The following is a 20,633-nucleotide window of genomic DNA, read 5'->3' on the forward strand; positions in this document are numbered from 1 at the left end:
ATTTGAGTTTATTTCATTAACCTCAAGGCAGCACATACTGTCCCATCCCCTGTCTGTCTATCAACTTTGCAGGTAGGACAGCAGTGAAAGAATGAGTAGCGCAGGTAATTGAGACTTTCATGTCTCAGTGGGGACGTGAAGCTAGATCTTGAAATTCCACTGAGGTTTATTCACTCTCAGGCAATGTCTGGAAAATGTCAATTTTGATTTGATCTCATCGAGAGGAGGCTTAACACTTTCAGCTCTCCCTAACTTTTTCATTCATGAGCATTTTCAAAAATGTCTATATATTTTTGCAAACTGAGATAAATATGTTCTAATTTTTAAACATATTCTCAATTGAAGCGTTGGAATCACTGACATTATTAAAGATTTACAAGGAACTCTCCTACATGCTTGCATATGACTTATTTAGTAGGCCCAGCAGGATAGTTGCTGAGCTGCCTCCAGGAATTAAAAATAAGGCAAATTATAACATCAAATAATATTCTGAGCCTGCCATTCAACAGAGTTGAGTTAAGAAAATATAGAAGCCAAAAATCCAAATATTTCAATAAAATCAAAAACTTTTTAGAGACTGGTGTAAAAGAAAAAGAGGTTTGAAAGGTATACTCTTAATGTAGAGCCCAAGCTTCATGCAAAGTATTGTTATGTATCATAATGTCATGTAAGCATAAAGGTACTACAAAGGAATTCTGTAGCACCTTTGAAACTGAGAAACAATAGTCATAACAGGATAAATTCCCATCTTCCTCTTCGGATAGGCAACTCTTCTGATACATCATGGCCTATTCAAAATATTGTTTTTTCAAGTGACTGCTATAAAATGTAAAACCAAACCAACAAGCTAGTTGCATGAATATAATGTTACCATAATGGATCTTCTAATAATAATCTCAAACATTAAACATTAACATCTCAAACATTAAGGGTCATAATACTTTAAAGTAATTTCTTTCAAAGGTACATGGGTGCATTGTCAACATCCTTTGCAACAAGGGAACCAAAAGGGACTAATTTGTCTGTAAAATTGGCACCATGTTCCAATTTGTAAATGGTCTGAATTTAAATAGTTCGTGATGACATCATTCACGCACATAATGACTTTTGCTCTCAAATAAAACAGTCCACTACTGATTAAAAATGTATTCCTTTTAATTCTTTTAAAAGAACAGCGCAGAAATGAAATCACAAGATTACATTCCTTGACCATATTATACAAACCCAGACACCAGTAAAGAAATTGTGACAGTGTGCATGTGTATATAGATATTATTTTAAAGCCACGAGTACTTTGATACAACAAAGTAATGACTGACATTGTTATGCTGGTATCACAGTCTACCAAGAGACGTATAATAAAAACCTCCACATTCAAGAATGTATTGTGTTTTGACATTTACAGACCTGCCGCATAGACCAACATAAAACATGCTTGGAGTTATCTAACAGAGTGGGGAAATCCACAAAACAAAGAATATCCTCCCAACCAAAAAAAAGCAATTGATTGACTAGAAGGTTGTTAGTGTTAAATCAGAAAGACAAAGAATACAAAAATTTGAAAAGAATTCAATAAATATATTCAGGCAAGATACATGGCGTATCTTAAATTATATAGTTATGTACACTGAAAGGCCTATTGTGCAGGAAGAATGGACATTTAGAGAAGAAAAATATTCAATGAAGACTCAGTTTAAATGGTTGACATGAAATTAGCTGTAGAACATAAAGGCTGCCACCTACTCTTCTCTGAAAAGGAAGAAAAACAGTTTTTAAAGTGCACAAGTGGCATGTACTGCTTAGCACTACCTAATCCCCACATCTACGCCTAGATGTTTTGAAGTGGGGAAGGCAGGTCACAGGTACAACACAGTCAAAATGAAAGTGTGCTAATTGCAGATAATATTCCACACACATCTCTTTACTTGCATGAATGATTCTTAGTGCAATGCTAACCACACTAAAATAATAAGGTTCCAACCACCTCTTGTAGTCTTGGTTAAAATTATGTGTCTCTTCACTGTGTTAACTTGGGTCTTCTGAATTTCCTTCTTTAGTTACACACACAATCTGATATTAGTTTGACCTTCACTACAAGGTAGAAATTCCCATCCTATGTGTTGATCTTTCCTATGGAGAATAAGAGTGCTATATAAATGCTTCCTGGGAGAAGTCACAGAACATGCCAAGTTCTCCAAGAGCAGTCGTTCAAAGACTGCAAACAATACTCAATGTAATGGCAGACCATCACTGACGATTCTTCAGGTGGTAGCATGGAGAATAACAAAAGCACAAGGTTAAAAACTCTTGCAGGTTTGAGATGGAAATACTCTTCTGTTTGTATAAAAGCCAGTTCGAAATGAGGTAATGAATTTTTCTTGAGATCCAACTGATACTAACCTAATCCTCGGTCTAGGTGGACAACATCTTGTTTACTATCCAGCAGCACACAATATCTTTTCCTTCTCAGATAAATGCTGTCAGGGACATTTTTAATTCTCTACAGGCTTCTCCAAATACAGCCATGCTTCACATGCCATCAGTCATAGGTTCTCCTCTCCCTTTCTCAGGTTTTGCTGCCAATAATCACAACGTATATTGAAGAGCAATTGCTGTTGCCATAATTTTAAGTAGAGCAGACAGAGGACTGCAATTGGAATGCCACCTTTTATTTTCATATCAGCTTTCCTACTGCCCTGACAATTATTGATTCATGGTCTGCAGATGAGATTTATTCTGGTATTCCAATGCTTTCAATGGATGTTTTGTTAAGCAGCTAGTGTTGGAAATGTGAGAGCAAACTATTGCCTGATTATGCTTACCTAGTGTACCTTCCATCTTCATTTCCAGCTATTTTGAGGTAGGGATGAGGTGTTGGGATCACAGAGTGCTATGGAAGATTAATTATGTAGAACAAAATGAATCAGAAGAGATATAATTGAAAGGTTTAAATTAATTTGACTGTGGAAATCACAGCAGCCTTCTGGTTTGCTCCAATAGTGAGTTGTTAATATAGAACCAATGTGGGAATTTGCATCTGAGTTGCCAATAACTACAAAAGGATTGACATTGTGCTCTTTTGCTGGGGAGGAATATGCTATTGTTTTTCCACCTCTCAATCTTCTGCATGCAAAGGCTCGAGAGTTTACAACAGAAATATTTCATATGAGCAAGTGGGCATGGGTTGATAGAATATTGGCATGATGACATACATTATGCTGGCCTAAGATTAGGGAATTTAGGTGAATGGGCCTCTACAGACTTAGTCCTAAGATCATGCAGGAGTGCTAATAACCCAGATTTTGTTACCATAGTGTTGGTACTCAGAAGCCATGGGGTACTGTTATTCTAGAGAACAGTCCACGATGAAGTAGAACAAGATGGCAACATGACTTAAAGTATTTTAGTCTGCTATTCAAAATTAGGAAAAATGGCAGTCGAAATATGCATTCCAGCGCAACACACTTTGCATTGAAATATCAGTGCCTGTGTCCTTCCACTATAGAACTTAAGTGTCAGAAAGACCACACAGACAAGCTAGACGATGAAAAACCTCTTAAAAATCAGTGAAGTGCAACTCCCTAAAAATAACCTGGAACCTCTCAATTAAGGTCATTCATGTGTATCAATTCTACAGATGACCTTTCTGGCAATAGAAAAAGTAAGGCGAGGTTAAGGAAAAGTATTCAGAACTTTAGAATACTGAGAGTGCACATTAAGGTCAAATATACATTGTGTGAATCTTTAAATTTTCAGTAGGAAAGCCAGTATGAAATCACGAGAGGGTGGTAGAAAAAAGGAGACAAAATGTTCCTCACATCAACTTTTATAACATAAGACTGTGCAGCAGAGAAGATTATCCCTTTTAATGAATTTAGAATCCATTACTCTTTTTGAGTGAATTAAAACACCCACACTTACTCAAGTCATTAATCTCAAGCAAGATACTCTGAATCCAAGTTGAGTAGTCTGTTCTTTCTCTGGTGTAAAACGTGTTTTCTCTATGACGACATGAACTCGTTTAACAATGCTGATAAAGGCAACACTAGCAATAAAGAGGCTAACTTTGCAAGAAGGCGTTAATAATGGGTTTTAAAAAAACAAGAGTTTCTCAAGACTTAGAATACATATTGAACGTATTGTCTGAACCTCCATCATGAATTACAATGGGGTGAGTCTGGTTCCTGCTGTTACAACTCACTTTTATGGTGATTGTACAGGTCAGAAGTCTCTTCCCACCACATAATGCCTCAAAGTCTCCCACTTCGGAAAAAACACCAATCTTTTGACCAGTGTAGTTTCTTCTCTCCCCTCCCCCTCCCCCAAATACCCAATTCCATGTTGTTAGATATTAGGAAATGAGCAAGGATATATCCAGCTCTTTTTCTGCAGCTGGACATACTGTAAAAGGCATATGCAGGATAGATAATACAGGGAAAATCCTGCTCATCCCTTCCACTTTTTGGAAACGAAGAAATGACGATGTTGGTGTGGAGTGGAAAGGCTTGTAGGGGTAACATTGGGAGACTCAGGCATAGAGATCTTGTTATACCTTCATAACTATGTTTGCCAATTGTTGCCATTATGTTAAGCTGTTTTGAGCAAAGAAATGGAATGAAAATGAAGAAAAACTTTATGTTGCACATTATCCCACAAAATTATCATTTCTTTGTCTCATTAATCATTGCATATATAGACTTCAAAAGTGAAAATATTTGGGATCAACTAGTAGGTATATCCATTTTTGCATTGGACTAATACAAGATCATTCCTTCCTAGTAAGACAAACTTTCCAAAATTAGATAATAGCGTCAGGCTATGGCAGCCAATTTTGGAAAGAAAAGTAAAGGTATGACACCAAGACAGGCAAGATGAAGAAAAAGGCAAAGACCAATAGGCTAAATCCCTAAATCCAACTGCTAATCCCAACTCAAGTAGACTGAATCAAATATTAGTCAACACATCTGTAATTTCCCTTGCTCCAATTAGTTACTCAAACCAGGATTAATAATGGGATTTAGACCACACTGCTTAAGAGCTGTTTTCATTCTATTCAGTCTTATTCAAACTCAAGAAGCAAGATAGGGCCTTGGGAACACAATAGAAGGAAAGTTACTGAACTTTTATTTGAGAAGACAAATTTAGAATATCACTGTCCTATCACATTTGGCTTTAAGTTATACATGTTCCTCAACAGCTGGTCTATCTACAATATTGGAATCTACCTCATTCTTCCATCTCTCTGTTTTTCAACCTTTCTAAGTTTAAATGCTTCAAAATTCTGGAGTACCCACTTGTAAAATAAAAATAAAATTACACGGATGAGGAAAGAAAAGTAATTGAATTTGTATGGACCTTAATGGATATTCCTTCCTAGTTTCCTTTTTCCTGTACAGAAAGGGGACTCTAATATCACAATTCTAGTGTCATTGGGGAAAGTGTGTGCATGTTATTGGAACAGAAATCTCATATGCTTGGCCAGAGTGTTTAAAAACATAGGTAATACCTTTCAGGTTGTGGAAAACTTTCCAGTCTTTAAAACTACCATTATATATTTGTTCCTTTTCAACAATGTAACAAAATTTCTGGACATCTTTCTCTTGTAAGTCCACATCTCTCTCGACTAATATAGAGTGTTATTTCGCTCCCTGACTTTGTTTTGTAAGAGGACCCCACATTATGAATTGAGAGCTTAGGCAGCTGAATAAAACTGCAAAATCTTTTGGATTTTTTTACAGTCATTTATAATAATCCATGTTAAATAAACACTCTTTTTTCACAACCTGTCTTTAGCAAATGCAAAATGTATACTGTAGTAGAAGGCATTCAATGTGATGATATAGGCCTCAAGGCTGACTTCTTACCTGATCATAAAACTGTCTTCTAACATTTCAATAATGTTTTCTCTCAAATAAGTAAGTATTTCATCTATTTACTAAACTAATGGTACTGAGAAGATGAGGGCCTTTGGGTTTTTTATTCATGAAGATGGCACGGTAAAGGGAGCATCTGTTCAAATATGACTCTCTCAGTATCAAAACATATCAGGCTTAAGACAATAACAGCTGTCCCATGTAATCCACAGGAGCTTCCAGGGTTCAATTCAGTGGTTGATCAAACTGTCTTTTTCTGATTGGACATATTTTCATTCTTTCTCCTCAGCTCAAGCAATGAAGTCAACAAGCACACCTCTTTTCTTCTGATTTTCCGGAAGCCAGCTTCCCTGAACTTCCCCCATTGGCTGTGTCAGAGGCTTGAGACTTGTCAACACACTGTTCCATGCGCTTCATTATCAAGTCCAAAAGGGTTTCTACGGCCTGCTCCACATTCTGGCCAGTAGCTGCACTTGTTTCAAAGTATGGGATGCTAAAAAAAGAGGAAATATTAGTGGAACATTTATTAAAGTGGAACATTTATTACACTTATACACAGTTCTTTCTTTCAAAGAACAACTTAAATAAGAACCCTGCATGATCTTCCACCATGTAAAATTGTTTCGGCCTCAATACAGCCACATCATGGGCCTTCAGCTCCTTTTCTGTGAGCATGTTTAAATAAACCTTCTTTGACTCTCTGCTCTTTATTTATTTATTATTTATTTACAGTATTTACATTCTGCCCTTCTCACCCGGAAGGGGACTCAGGGCGGATCACATTATGTACATACAGGGCAAACATTCAATGCCCATAAACACATCGAACCGAGACAGAGACAACACACAGACAGACACAGAGGCAATTTAACCTTATCCTGAGGGGATATTCGATTCTGGCCACAGGGGGGAGCAGCTGCTTCATCATCCACTCTGATGGCACTTCCTCACTTCCTCATTCCAACGTTGTAAATTAGTTAAACTTGCCTCCCCACTTTTATAAGTGGTACCTTATTTCCTACTTGATAGATGCAACTATCTTTCGGGTTGCTAGGTCAGCAACAAGCAGGGGCTATATTTTATTTTTAATTGACGGGTGCTCACCCCGCCACGGGCTGGCCTCGAACTCATGACCTCATGGTCAGAGTGATTTGTTGCAGCAGCTGTTTACCAGCCTGTGCCACAGCCCGGCCCCACATCAGTTAACACATCAAAGGTGGTACCTGAAACTCCTCATTATTACAGTGCTTCTAGAAGCAAGAGGAAAAACAAATGTATGTCTTATATAGAGAAGAAGAAATGCTATGCATCTCCATCAAAATCCCATTTTTAAACGACTTTGTTGTTGTGTGCCTTCAAGTTTTCTGAAGCTGTGTGATTTCCTCACAGCCATCCAGTTTGTTTTCATGGCTGAGCAGAGATTCAAACCCTGCTCTCTAGAGTTTTACTTCAAAATCTGAACCACTACGCAAAATTCCCTTAGAATTCTGAATTTTTTTACAGAAATGTTGTGCCAAAAGAGAAATATGTATGGGAAGAGTTAAGTGCTAATGTTTAGGAACCCTTGATGACAATGGAAAACCATGGTCTGGAAACATGTTGGTGGACCAAAAGGGTCCTCGGGTTCTCATGAGAAAAATAGGATAGAGATGGTCAGCTAGAAGCACTGCCAGCAATTCCGGTTTTCAGCTGGGAGCTTTATGGTGCACCCCTCGAGCCATTCAATGGCTGTCGTGGTTGGGACAGTGGGAAGGATAGAGCTATGCCTATGCCTGAACTTCAGATCAGCATGTAATTTGGACCAACTTTCGTTTGCACTAATATGAAATCATGCAATATGTCATATATTGGTGCAAATATAGGCAATGAATTGCCTTCAACTGAATAAAAAGATATTTGGAAGAGACTTGAATGTGTATACCACCACATCCTAAATCCATCAATGGCATAACCAATGAGCTCATTGCCATTCGTGTGGCTGTTAAGAAAGAACACTGGCTCACCCGTATTTGTCTGCAAGGTCTTTTGCTTGTCTTTCGTTCACCTCTCTCTGATCTGACAAGTCAGCTTTATTTCCAATTAATACTATGTCTGGGCTCTCGCAATAAGCATTCGCCTGTAGTTGACCTAATGAAAACAAAACAAATCCTGTTTTTTAAAAATTGCTAGTTCAAACAGAGCAGTAAAAACTGTATGACAGTTTTTTATAAGTTACCTGTAAGAGAAATGGAATAAAATGTATGACAGTTTTTTATAAGTTTCGTGTAAGAGAAATGGAATAAAAATGAAAGAAAGACAGTGAAGAGGCATTAATTATCTAAAAATCATGGCATTTCTACTTTTTTCATGGAATAAATCAAATGTATACAGTGGATTTTAAATACTCAAAGCCCTTCAAATGTACTGTCCTAATAATGTTTACAGCAGTCTTGTAGGATAACCAATATAATCCCAATTTTTCACAAACAGGCATGATAGTGAATATTGTTTTGGAGCAAGAAAACGGCATGGAACAGGTTGTTGGGTCAGATCCAATTTTTTTGTATTAACACTGTTTCCCTTAATAACTAATCAGATATTCAAAGGGAGTCTACAAACAGATCTTGGAATGTACCTGTTAAGTTTTTAGTAAAGATATAGCGGAGTGAGTGCCTGCTGTTAGCTCTAGCTTCTGCCAACCTAGTAGTTCAAAAACATGCCAATGTGACTAGATCAATAGGTACCGCTCTGGTGGGAAGGTAACAGTGCTCCATGCAGTCATGCCGGCCACATGACCTTGGAGGTGTCTACGGACAACGCCGGCTCTTCGGCTTAGAAATGGAGATGAGCACCAACCCCCAGAGTCAGACATGACTGGACTTAATGTCAGGGAAAACCTTTACATTTTGCTATAGCTTTGGGAGGGGAGGGCTTCATGTGTCACTTGATGTGGTGCAAGAATATATATATATATATATATATATATATATATATATATATATATATTACAATATGCTAAGCAAGACATTCTATCTCATACAGGGAATCTCACTATATGAAGGATGACAGATGCAATCCAGTCTAATCTAAAACCACTCAAGGCCAAGAGAGGCGTCTGTTCCCTTCACTTACTCATCCAGTTCCTGACATTTAAGAAGCTCTGTTGACTGGTGAGATCAAACATTAACAAGAAGCCCATGGCATCTCTGAAAAATGCAGTCGTGAGACTTCTGAATCTGCCAAGAGAAAAAAAAGTGAGAGGATCAACATACAGAATGGGTTTGAAAATTCAGAAGGCACATCTTTCTCTGCTGCATAGCTTCATGGTGCTGAAATCAAAAAGATAAATGGGAAAGGAACAGTTTAATACTCTCTTTGGGATGGGGAGTGGGGCGGCAAAGACAAGTTTATATTCCGAGATTCACTGTTATTAAAATGTTCCTGCAAATAAAGTGTTATACTACACGAACAATAACTGTACTGATGTAGTCAGGAGAAAAAAAAGACTGCATGAAATAAGGTACAAGCAAGTGACAATCCACATTGCCTTAGTTTACAATATTTCAAATGTACTATGTATCCCCATAAATATAAATAAATAAACATTTCACCCACAATGCATAATTCTTCAAGTGCACTTCTGTGGATGAGCAAGTTGGGAGAGTAAGGAAGAAGAGGTGAAAGGGCAAGGAGGTTAAAGTGAAACAAAGTTGTTCAAAGTTTTGAGATGGAGTTTTGTGTAAAAAAAAGTGGCTGAGTTTCTTTTACTTGCCTAGGTTGGAGGAACAGAGATGGGGAGAAAGAAGCTTGGCATTGTTGGAAGGAAAGAGTCTCAGATGGCCTTTGTGGCCTCTTCCAATTCTTATGATTCTTTGCCTGCTTAAAAGGGGAAGCAGGAGGGGGATGAAGAAACTTGAATCTTGCAGTTGTTTGGAGAAAGGGGTTCCCTTTGGCTGCTTAGAAGGCATGAGGAGGAGGAAGAAACTTGAATCTTGGGGTTATGTACAGCCCAAAGGAAGTTCCTGAGCATGCTTAGGTGGGAATGAGCATCAGGAGTCTGCTCTCTTTACAAATCAGGGCAACAGGAAAGGGTGCCTTTTGCACCTAGTTCAGAACAAGCAGATGTGCTGACCCTTTCTCATATGGGCTTTCTCCACCTGGAAAGCTTGCTGGAGAAGGCACATTAGGAGACTGTTCTTATCAACTGCTTTCTACTCTAAGTGATCCTCTGAAAGCAAGCTCACTCCAGCCAAACTCCTTTGGGATTAGTAGTTCCTGCATTGCTATAGTCTGGAGTAGATAAACTCAGATGTTAGTCCAAAATTTCAGTGTGCAAAGGGACTTCTTACGGTAGCACCTTTGAGACTGAGAGAATAAGGCTGATAGCATATGAGCTTGCAGATTTGTCTACTTCCCCTTTCAAGCATCTGAGGAAGAAGCCTTAAGTCTATGAAAGCTTATGCTATCAGCTTCTTTCTCTTCAGTCTCAAAAGTACTATAAAATCTCTCTGATGTTTTATATTGTAAACCCTAATAAAACTGGTGATAGGTTGAATAAAATTGCTAACTTTGTTAGCTCCATTGGAACACTGATTGCCAGTGATTCCCTATGGGACTGGATTCTTCAGTTTACATCAGTCTCAATTTACAATGTGAATCCAGGAATGCGATCCAAGGTAAATTGAAACTTGCCTGGATTGGAGAAAAACTGCTCAGAGCCTGCAGATTTTGTCTATCTTTTCTTACCACCACTGTGAGACACTAGAAAATAAGTGAACTAATAGCATTCTGACAAGAACAGACAACCAGACCTCCTAGGAGCCTACAATAGTCCCCTTTCACATTTGCTCACATTGATCTGTTCAGCCTTGTTCACACACCATCAAGCATAACCTGTTTCCCCGAAAATAAGACATCCCCAGAAAATAAGACCTAGCAGAGGTTTTGCTGAATTGCTAAATATAAGGCCTCCCCTGAAAGTAAGACCTAGCAAAGTTTTTGTTTGGAAGCATGCCTGCTGAACAGAACACCAGAGCATGCAGGATCGGTAAATGTAAGTACCATAGAGTGTTGTACATGGAAATAATGGTAGTAACAAGAAATTCTTGATAGGATTCACAGTTTATCTGGTTATGCTGGTTTGTGATAACAACTACTGTACAGTATATAATAAATGTTCATTTTTTAGTTCAACAATAAATGTGAATTCTTCTTCATGGAAAACTAAAACATCCCCTGAAAATAAGACCTAGCGCATCTTTGGGAGCAAAAATTAATATGAGACACTGTCTTATTTTTGGGGAAACACGGTAGTCCAAGTTAAGACTAAAATACCATTGCTTATCTTCATCATTACTAGAGCTGTCACATAATTAAATAAGTCTTTAGTCAACTGATTAGATCATAACCCTAATAGATTATAGCCCTGGCAGTTCTATATAGTTAACAATAGGAAATCAAAATGTTTCTGGCCCATGGGATTTGGCAAAAGGTTTTCTTCTAATGCATTCCACAACTAACTAAGTACACATTTTCTAAGTACACAGATGATATTTCAAGTTCTGAGGGGGAGGGACACTCAGATATAAACAGGACTCATTTGTTCTTCCCATCATACCTACATCAGAGAGCTAAAGGTCATATGCCTTACCTTTCTTGCCCAGCTGTGTCCCAGAGCTGAAGATGAACCTTAAAGGTTTTCCCAGGAGATCCATTTGACCCCCGGCTGTTGTACATCTGAAACACAACAAAGGCAGCACAGCTGTTTATTTAGACAGAGGGAATCATTTGCTCACTCATGCAACACAACCTCATTAAGGGCAATAACAGAAAACTGATTATTGTAATGAGAATACAAATTGACCATTCATCAGAGGAGATGTCATCAGATGCTGAAATGTAGTTATTTCATGCTTAAGAAATATGTTGTAGCCAATCAACACCTTAAACAAGTACATTTACATTTCTTGTAACAATGTTAGCAGGAGAGAGTCATTGTAGTATATGTAGTGAATACAGCATTAGACAGAACTGGAGAGATTTTGATTTGAACCTGACTTAAGCTCCCTGGACTTGACCGTGAGGCTTCCTGGATACCCTTGGACCAATGATGCTCTTTCAGCTGTTCTGATTACAACATGAGGAAATTACTATGCAAAATAATTCATCGTTACCTTGATGCCGATCCCGTTTGAACACATGATGTCCCTCCAGGTTCAAAATGAAAACACTTGTTTTTGGCACCTGAGGGCTTTAATATAATGTTTAAAAAACCCTTTTCCTCTCCACATTTTTAAAGGACAATTTTTTTGCAACATGTGTTCTATGTCCAAAGTGGGGTCGAGGTGGAATGAAGGTGGAAGGGTGGCTGGAGGACACAATGAGGTGGTGGTATTCTACCTCATCCAGCAAGCATGGTGTTGCCTTTTTTAACATGTAGAGTATGTACAGTAGAGTCTCACTTATCCAATGTAAACAGGCTGGCAGAATGTTGGATAAGCGAATATGTTGGATAATAAAGGAGAGATTAAGGAAAAGCCTATTAAACATTAAATTAGGTTATGATTTTACAAATTAAGCACCAAAACATCATGTTATACAACAAATTTGACAGAAAAAGTAGTTCAATACACAGTAATGCTATGTAGTAATTACTGTATTTACGAGTTTAGCACCAAAATATCACTATGTATTGAAAACATTGACTACAAAATGCGTTGGATAATCCAGAATGTTGGATTGCGAGTGTTGGATAAGCAAGACTCTACTGTATGTGGATAAACACATTTTTGAATATCCAAAGGTCTGAGATTCTCTGCTCACTAAAATGTGTGTTACATTTTATGAAACTCAATAGCAATTTAATTTTGGATTTAGTAATGATGTTTTGGATCAGATCACATTGCTCAATCCATTTATGTTCAGTTTATGTATGTGGATAACTGTGTGGTCATTAAAGACTTTAGTGCTAGATGCCATCAGTATATCCTCCTTGCCACTGGAGTGAGCTAGTGCTGTGCTATAATGGGTTTAGATTACAGTAATGTACTCTATGTGATGCTGCTTTTGAAGAAGACTCAGAAGCTGTCGCTAGTTAAAAAAATGCAACATGTCAACAACTGTTGCATTACCGTATAGACAACATATAAGGTCATTTGTTAAAATAAAAAACTGCATTGTCTTCCAATACTCTTTTAGTCTGAATTCCCAGTGGTTTTGATAACATTAAAGCTCTAAATAGTTTATGACTCCAATGTTTAAAAGGGCAACTCCACCTCTAGCTATGTGTGCCTCCAGAAGTGAAGTCTTTTGGGATGTAAGGTTCTTCTCTGTGTCCCACTAATGGGGCTCATATACTGTGAGAAGATGTGGGGAAAAGTCAATTGTGTATCCTAATAGTTAAAATGCCTTTCCCATGGACACCTGACTGGTACCAACACTGATTTTGTTTAGGTGCTAAGTAAAAATGTTGCTGTTCATCAAAGCTTTTGGGTCCCATTGATTCTTCTAATATTAATGTACATAGTTGTAAGCTGTTACAATCATTAAAATGTTATAACGTATTTATTGTGCTTAATACATTTTAGCTTATTTGAATTGATTTTTATTATTTGAATGTGTTTAAAAGTCCATGTTTCATTTTACTTCTAAGTCACCTTGAGATCTTTTTGATATTGGGTGGAGTTGAAATATATTTAGATTAAAATAAATACATGAATCTTGTGACTTTTAGATTTTCTGGTTCACTGATGTAACCAAAATCATACCAGTGAATCACAAGGGATGTCTTTGTCATCTTTATCCAATGTGTTTCTGATCATGTCATGCAGGACATATTTATTCTCTGGACCATATATAAAGGATTTAACCTTTCGTTCCATTCAGATACAGATTTTGCATTCATGAGATGACTTGGACATCTTGGAGAACACAGTATGGAGCATTAGTATATATTAAACTAAGACGGACAAGCCACTGCTCTGAATGTCATTCAAAATGGGGGTTTAGGATTTAAAGAAGTGAGTGCAAGGAAAGTAGAATAGGATGGGTGGGGACATATAAGTTCCTTGGCCATGTTATTGCAAATACATCATGCACCCATGGAAGATCTAAATTGAGAAAGTAAATATAATAGCATATATAACATCAAGAAAAAACAAATTTCAAAAACATGTAATAATGGTAGGCAATCATTATTGCAGTAACAAATTTGTAACTTAAGAGTTACAAATCTACATCTATATTTTACTAAGATTACACAGTGTTACTGTAGTCAGCTCCCCTTAAGAGATAGCAGCTGGGTAGAATAAAGGAGGTTAATTCAGCTTCTGATTGAGATGTAAAGAAGATGGTGTTTCCACCTCCTCCCCCAAACAATTGTGTCAGTTACAATCAAAAGCAGGACAATTGCTGCAAGTCCTTGTCGTTTCTTATTCATTTATTGCGAGTCTCTTATTACTGATTACAAGCAAAGATTCAGCATTTGCCAATGAGATATTCATTATATGGGAGCAAACCATACTGAACTCAATGAAATTAACTCCAGAGCAGAGATGACATGAATGGCTGGTTTGTGTATTAAGAAAAATGCAATGAAAATCAGGCCATAGAAGACACTAGGAAGCATGGAATGGTATGAAGCACATGAACACTTCCTGGAATGGTGATTTGTTTTGTGGTGTTGAAGAACAAAATCCCATTCAGTCACAAAGAAGAATTATCATCCGAATGCCACAGATGAAAAAGAAACAAACTCACTGCCATATAGGAATGGAAAATTAATTCCTCTGATTCACATTCCTTTATGGGATTATTTCTGCACCTCCCAAGGACACAACACATCTTGGCTCTGAAATCTGTACATTTTTGAGGCTCATAGTGGGTTTCAGAGAAAAACAATGTGCACATGCTTCAGTCAATGGAAAAAAGAGACATGCGAGAAAGTGCAAAAAGTGTCTTAGTTTTGGAAAAAAATGTATCTTACAACTTGATACAGAACCAGGCTAAACAAAAATGCCAGTGGGGTCCTCTGAAATGTGATGACGGGTTTTCTCACCTCTACTGCCACCAACAACTTCTGTCAATGCAAAGTTCTTGAACTATTGTTCCTACAAAATATGACCACAAAGTGCCACCTAAATGTGTTAGAATTAACAGTCTAGAGTTAACAGCCCATACCAACTAGGTTGAGTGTTCCTCTCTAGCAGTTTATGCAGTTATGGTGATTTCACATTTGTTTTCTTTTACCATACTTCCTCTCTTTCTATATGACTAATCCAGAATGTTTTCTTCCCCTCTCTTTCATCCAGTAAATGTTTAACATTTGATTATGCACTAGTAAGGAATACCCTATTATATGTGTAACACAGAAGACTGGTTCTTCTTGGTTAAACAAAGAAGACTGTCTCTGATAGACCCTGTGTTGGTATGGGACTGGTTGTTGTTCAGTTTCTGCCGTGCCATTTGCTTGAGAGATTCAATACTCTTTGTCTCATATTCCCTAACAAAACAACTCATCTGAACAAATTCTACCAAGAAAACTCCATGATAGGTTTACTTTAGGATCATCATAAATCTGAAATTATTTGAAGGCACTCAAGAAAAATTATGAAGAGGTTCCTAGTAACTTCTAAATATTTGAAATTGTCAGAAATATTTTCCCTGCCCCCCCTTTAAGTATAGAAAAGTACTCACCACACGTTTTTCCCGGAAGTCAATTCCTACTGTAGTAATGAACTTTGGGTTGAACTTGTTATCTGTGTATCTGTACAGGAATGTTGTCTTCCCAACCCCAGAATCCCCAAGGGCCAGGAGCTTAATCAGATAGTCATAGTCCCCATCAGTCATAGTGCTGAACTTGATGGACCTGAAAAATAGGGAAAAGAAAAAGATTGATATGAGAAAGCATAAAGATCAAGAGGTATACAATGCATTGTAACCATTCTTCAGAACTGGTTTCACAGAAATACTTCTGCCATTCATTAGCAGACCAATGGGCCAGCTACTGTTCCCACACAGTTCCTTCCTTTCAAAGAATCATATAGCTGGTCATTCAGTCCAACCCTCTGTCATAAAGAAATACACAATCAACACGCTCCTGAGAGATGGTCATCCAGCCTCTGTTTAAAAGCCTCCAAAGAAGGAGACTACCATATTCAAAGGCAACATATTCCACTATTGAACAGCTCTTAGCACCTCATCAGATGGGGCAATTTTAGTGTCCTATAATGCTCCTGCCCTGTTCTTGAGGATAGATCCCCACACCATCCATCACACGACATCGTGTGACTTCGAAGGATGCCCTGCCCCCAACCAGGGTGGAAGCATCTTTGGATGCTTCTCTCCTAACATGGGAGCCTGCCTGTGTTGTGCTGGCTCCAACATGTCCTCACGGAGAGGGTGATGCTTCCCACGTGTGATGGAGAAATCATCGCCAAGAGGAGCTGCACGTGGGGCAACAGATTCACTTCGCTGCCCCCTCTGTCTGGCAGCAAAGTGGCCTTTGTGATGAGATCCTTATTTTCAGGAAGTTCTTCATAATGTTTAGGTGGAATCACTTTTCCTCTAGCTTGAATCCATTGCTCCATGACCTTGTATCTGGAACAGCAGAAAACAAGCACGACCCTTCCTCAATGTGACATCCTTTCAAATATTTAAACATGGCTATCATGTCACCTCTTAATCTTCTATTTTTCAGGCTATATACCCAGTTTCCTAAGCCGCTCCTCCTAGGGCAGTTTTGTAGGAATTCATTTTTCCCTCAAGCCTAACGTATGGCTAAAGGATCCATGCTGTTAAGACCTACAACTCCCAGAAATCTCAGCCAGTTGACCAGCTGTTAGGATTTCTGGGAGTTGAAGGACAAAACATCTGGGGACCCACAGGCTGAGAACCACTGCACTAGAGGACTTAGAGATTTCTAGAGAGGTGTTCTGTCTAGAAATCTCTATGACATCCAGTGGAAGTTGACTATATGGTTATTTTAGACAACCTAGAAGAGCTGAATCTGAAGATGTTATTGCTCAGGTAGACTCATATAGAAGGATAAGGTCATTCAGATGTATATTTATATAGTTCAAAACTAGCATTTAGAAATATGCCAGAAAATGTACTGGTAGACAATGTAGTTGTTACAACATGGATACTTTGTGCTCCCTATAATGTCCCCCAATCAATAGTCTGACAGCAGCTCTTTGGACCAATTGAAATATGAGCCATTTTCAAAGGCAATCCCCCTTAGGGCACATTATTGACATTTAAATGGATTACCATACTATCCCCGTTCTTCATCATACTTCAAAACTTATTACAAGGTTGAGAAGGACAGATATTAGAAGGACATCAGTGCTGATTCCACAACCTACCAATAAATCCACATATTTTTAAAATATATCCACTGACAAGTGTCCACAGGAGAAACCAATCTTTGAAAGAAGGACTGCATAAAAACAGTTAAATTCTAGATTCAAGAGATTTTCTTACAAGGAGACAACCAAGCACTTTGGTTCACTAATCACAGTTTGCATCTGGATTCATCACTTCCTTTTTCAACATTTGCTCTCTGAGATGCAGTTATCTACACATATGTTCTTTGAGAGATAACAGAGCAACTCATCAAATGCAGGAAACCCTACAGGTTTCAGAGAAAGAGTCAAACGGACTACCCTCTGCTGATGAAAAGGAAACGATTCCTTAGAAATCCTCCTTTTGAGGTCAATGCTCTTTTGTGAAAAGCAATAGGGTGGGTGGGAAATGCATAGGGTTAGAACCACTAAGATTCCTCTTGCAAGCACATCAGTTGCTTATTCATAGTTTCATACAGATGAAAAACAACTAGCTAACTTCTCTTTCAGTGCAACTGTACCACTGCATAGAGACAGTTGTGTTAAAGGTTTCAAGATCAAAATGAGAGGATGTAGCTGCACCTTTGAGACTTTCTGAATTATTTTAGCATGAGCTTTCATGAACTTGTTTGGATGCCAGTTATGGAGTACAATACCAAAGTCACATTTTTTCCATTAGATAATTGTGGTAGTTGGATCAGATTGTAATAGAATATAAAAATAAGCAAATTGCAACAGTTGTCCTAACCTTCAAATAATTATATTAATATTGTAGTTACTTTTCTAATTGCAAAGGCATGGCTTCACTAAATGGTGATGGAAGAATGCAGTATCACCTTATGCAAGTGCTTATCCTGTGTTAGATTTTTTTCAAGAAATAACTGAAGAGGCACTATTTTGTTAGCTTTTGAGAAACAGGAAGGTAAGTACTTCCTTTCAGATTTGGAACTGTAACAAGTAGCTAATTTCTAACCAATTACTTTAGGGCTCTTGAAATTATTACTCAAGCATCATTCTTTAAACATAATTTCTGATGCATTTTTTAAAAAATAAATGAAGGAATAAGAATGGAAAATGGCCTCTGTAATATTGTATTGCCATTATTTTATCCTTTCCACATTGGACTCCATCTAATATGGATGCAGAGAGATTAAATTCAGCCTTCTCCTCTCTATTTTGAACCACCCAGCAACATTACCTAAACAGAAAATATTCATTGCTTAGTATTTGGAATTCATTGCCACAGAATATGGTGGCAGGATCTGCTTTAAAGTGATTAGATAGTCATGGGGGACAGAGCTATCAAAATTATTATTATTTGTCCAAGTTGACAAACCCATCCTTCAGAGGTAGAAGAAGCCTTTCATACTACAGAATTATAGCACATTGAATCCACTTTAACTACAATGATTGCATCCTACAGAATCCTGGGATTTATAGCTGGTGAGCACTAGAGCCCTCTGTCTAAAGGATCCTCCCCATACAGCCGATCACAGGATTCCATAGGTTGTTCACATAACAGCTAAAGTGGAATAATAGTTATACCCATGCATTGTGAAACAGCCCAATATATAAAAATAGCAGGTTCTAGAGATTAGGAGCTGTTGAAGGCTGCTGCCTTCATGCCTTGTTTTTGGGCATCTTTCTCGACACTATAAATGGGTCCCAGCTCCAAAGGAAAAATACTGTCAGCCCTCTGGGGTTAGGATCACTAGACCACTCTGAAAGTGAAAAACAATAAAGAATTTGTTATTGTTTTTACTTGAGCGAATACCTCTCTAAGGACCTCTTCACATGGCATGCCATTTCACTGGAAGTTACAGTTGAAATGTCAAAGCGCCCCGCGTGCCCTCCTTTCTTCCCCCATATGTGGTGAAGATGGGACAAGGCATGTTAGCACCCTGTCCCTGTCACCATCAGATGGGAGAAAGTATGGCAATGTGCATGGCCCCGTTGCCCTTTCCCCATCATATGGGGAAAAGGAGAGGAAAGTGTGGATATCTCCATTGGAACTATCTGAAAAACACTTTCCTCTCCATTGTGGAGGAGGAAGTATCTTGTGAAGCTTCTTCTCCCCTTTGGGAAGAATGTGGACAGGACCAAGACAACGTAGTCTAATGATGCTCGGCTGCCCAAGTCGACTAATAGAAAAAGGGGCCAAAAAAACCCAGTGTGAAGAGGTCCTAGATAGAATCTCTACATTCTCCAACTTGAATGGGGAACTCTCTGCCTCAAAGTGTGGTGGAAGCTCCTTCCTTGGAAGCTTTTAAAGAGAGGCTGAATGGCCATCTGTCAGGGGTACTTTTCCTACATAGCAGGAGGTTGGACAAGATGGCCCACGTGGTCTCTTCCAACTCAATTATTCTATATTCTATTGCTCTATGGTCAAGATCCACTGGAAGCTGGCCATTGAATTGCATTAAAGGACCTACAAATTCCTAGAGATGTTGATCACAGAGCCATACTTGAGAATTTAGAGATTTCCAGATAGAACATTTTAAATTCATAAATAATCAAATCTGCAAAAGTCAAAACATTGTATCTGGAAGAATGACTATACTCCTAGATTTAGACTATATCTCAAAGAAGAAGATAACTGTTGTTAAATCTGACTGATTGCCATGCACTCATGAAGTACACTCAAAGCCAATAATTCACACCTACAGCTTTTGTACCCAGTTAGTTTTAATCAATTGACTTCCTCCACTTAGCATAAAACTAATTAGAAAGCTTGTACAGCACCAGAGAAATCCTCCAGGATTGCCATCTCATTTGGTGCCTTGGAGTTCCTGTGCTCCTTTGGGATTATAATCCAATTTGAGATATGTTCTTTACAACTTTATTACTTTTGTACCTGACAGCTCATTCTTCTTGCTGTTCCTTCTACTTGCGAAAAGGCAATACAGATTGAATTTAGCCCATGGTCTATATAACAGCCATAAGTTGCAGCACAAAATATTGTTTTTCCAAACATGCTTCATATTATCAGACTAAGGTAACGGAGCTGTAAAGCGTACTGAATGAAAAACTCCAAAAAGCAATTTTCTCAGGAGATAATACTCTGTCTCACTTTTGCAAACAAAGTTACCCAACTGTGTTTGAGATACTGTATTCAATGGAAATATAAGCTTTTGACACAGAAAGTATATTATGTCCACAAAATATAAATACAGGTACATCTCAGTAGATGTCTTCCTGGAATTTACTTCTTGAACAGAAACTTTTATACCAGAGATAAAAATAAAATGGAAAGAATGGTTCAACATGTTTCAGCAAACTTTTAGTTCAAAATTAACATTGTACACACGTGAAATGAAACACATAAAGTAAGGAAAGTGTTGTATTAATATTTTTTAAAATGAAGCTCCTAGGGACCACTTAAAAATTCCTTCTAAAATGCAAACTGGGATGATTTTCACCTGCGGTTCAGTGAATGGCA

General features: G+C 38.0%; 1 protein-coding gene across 3 annotated transcripts in view; it reads right to left on the reverse strand.

Moving 5' to 3' along the window:
• Positions 1–1,137: 1,137 nt before the first annotated feature.
• rab27b (RAB27B, member RAS oncogene family) overlaps positions 1,138–20,633 on the reverse strand; it is a 175,856-nt gene continuing 156,360 nt past the window's right edge. For all 3 annotated transcript variants that reach the window (XM_062974252.1, XM_008115109.3, XM_003223663.4), the window contains 5 exons: positions 15,546–15,717; positions 11,503–11,588; positions 8,985–9,088; positions 7,877–8,000; positions 1,138–6,366 (listed from right to left, as the gene is read on the reverse strand). In XM_062974252.1, the coding sequence (XP_062830322.1) occupies positions 6,177–6,366; positions 7,877–8,000; positions 8,985–9,088; positions 11,503–11,588; positions 15,546–15,698 (657 nt within the window). In that variant the 5' untranslated portion in view covers positions 15,699–15,717 and the 3' untranslated portion in view covers positions 1,138–6,176. The remainder of the gene's footprint in view (positions 6,367–7,876; positions 8,001–8,984; positions 9,089–11,502; positions 11,589–15,545; positions 15,718–20,633) is intronic.

Source organism: Anolis carolinensis, chromosome 2, assembly GCF_035594765.1.
Source record: "Anolis carolinensis isolate JA03-04 chromosome 2, rAnoCar3.1.pri, whole genome shotgun sequence".
Classification (NCBI taxonomy): Eukaryota; Metazoa; Chordata; class Lepidosauria; order Squamata; family Dactyloidae; genus Anolis; species Anolis carolinensis.